At 55.6% G+C, this 988-nt stretch overlaps 1 protein-coding gene across 1 annotated transcript in view; it reads left to right on the top strand.

Moving 5' to 3' along the window:
• QSOX1 (quiescin sulfhydryl oxidase 1) overlaps window positions 1–988 on the top strand; it is a 50,925-nt gene that overhangs the window by 16,587 nt on the left and 33,350 nt on the right. Inside the window, exon 3 of the mRNA XM_023510757.1 lies at window positions 708–714. Coding sequence (XP_023366525.1) covers window positions 708–714 — 7 coding nt within the window. The remainder of the gene's footprint in view (window positions 1–707; window positions 715–988) is intronic.

The following is a 988-nucleotide window of genomic DNA, read 5'->3' as shown; positions in this document are numbered from 1 at the left end:
GCCTGGAGGCATCATGGTGGTAGGACTCCCTAGAAAGCAGAGCTGACCCTAGAGGTCAGAGCATGAGAGCATGAGGACAGGCTCCAGTCCCCAGAGGCCCTGCTGCCCTGCCCGCTGCTCTCTGGGGACTGGAGCCTGCCCTCATGCTCTCTGCCCATAAGGGCTGTGAGGGCCCTAAAATTTGGACATATGCTGAGAAGAAGGAAGAAGAGAGTGATTGGGAAGGGAGCCCAGTGACAGACCCACACAAGTGTCAGGCCTCCCCCAGTGACACGTGTCACTGTCCTTTCCTCTGCCTCCTGCCCCTTGTCACCATGAGCAAACAGGGAGCTTCCACCAGCCCAGCCTGTTTAGCAAACACCTGGCCCCAAAGGGCAGGCATGCTATGTCAGGTCCCCATCAGCCCAGAGCCAGGGCCCAGTGGGAAGAAAAACAAAGGTGCAGGGGAGGGAGGGGCTAGTTCTTGGCAGATTCTGATCGAAGCCTGGAGATCTAGAGGCTGGAGCTCCTGGGGCAAGGGGCTTTTTTTCGTCGGCCTCAGGATGCACCTGGGTAATAGAATGAGGCCCTTTCTGGTCAAAGGCCTGGCTGCAGTGAGAAGGACCCAGAGCAGCAGCCTTGGGGTGGGCGAGGGTGAGGGGATGATTGATGTGGCTTCAAATCCTGGTTCCACTGCTTGCTGTATGTGCCTCAGCCGTGAGCCTCAGTTTCCTTGTCTGTAAAAATGGGGTGATCTCAATCTACAAGCATTGTTGCCAAGTGTGAAATGAATCTTATATGTGAAAGTACTGAGATGCTGGTATCATCTGGTGCTCAGTAAATGTTGGTTTTCTTCTTCCTATTGCCCCATCTCCTTCCTATGTTTCCCCATGGGACTGCTGGTAGGTCCTCTGCGGTCACCGCATCTGAGGCAGCTGGTCCGTCTGCAGCTATTGAGGGAATGTTTGCTGGTGCATGGCACCTCGCTTCTCCTCGTGGGAGAGGCCAG

Source organism: Otolemur garnettii, unplaced genomic scaffold (genome assembly GCF_000181295.1).
Source record: "Otolemur garnettii isolate 467f Iridium unplaced genomic scaffold, OtoGar3 scaffold00016, whole genome shotgun sequence".
Lineage (NCBI taxonomy): Eukaryota > Metazoa > Chordata > Mammalia > Primates > Galagidae > Otolemur > Otolemur garnettii.
The sequence above is the reverse complement of the archived record's forward strand: the minus strand, read 5'-3'. Positions and strand labels throughout refer to the sequence as shown.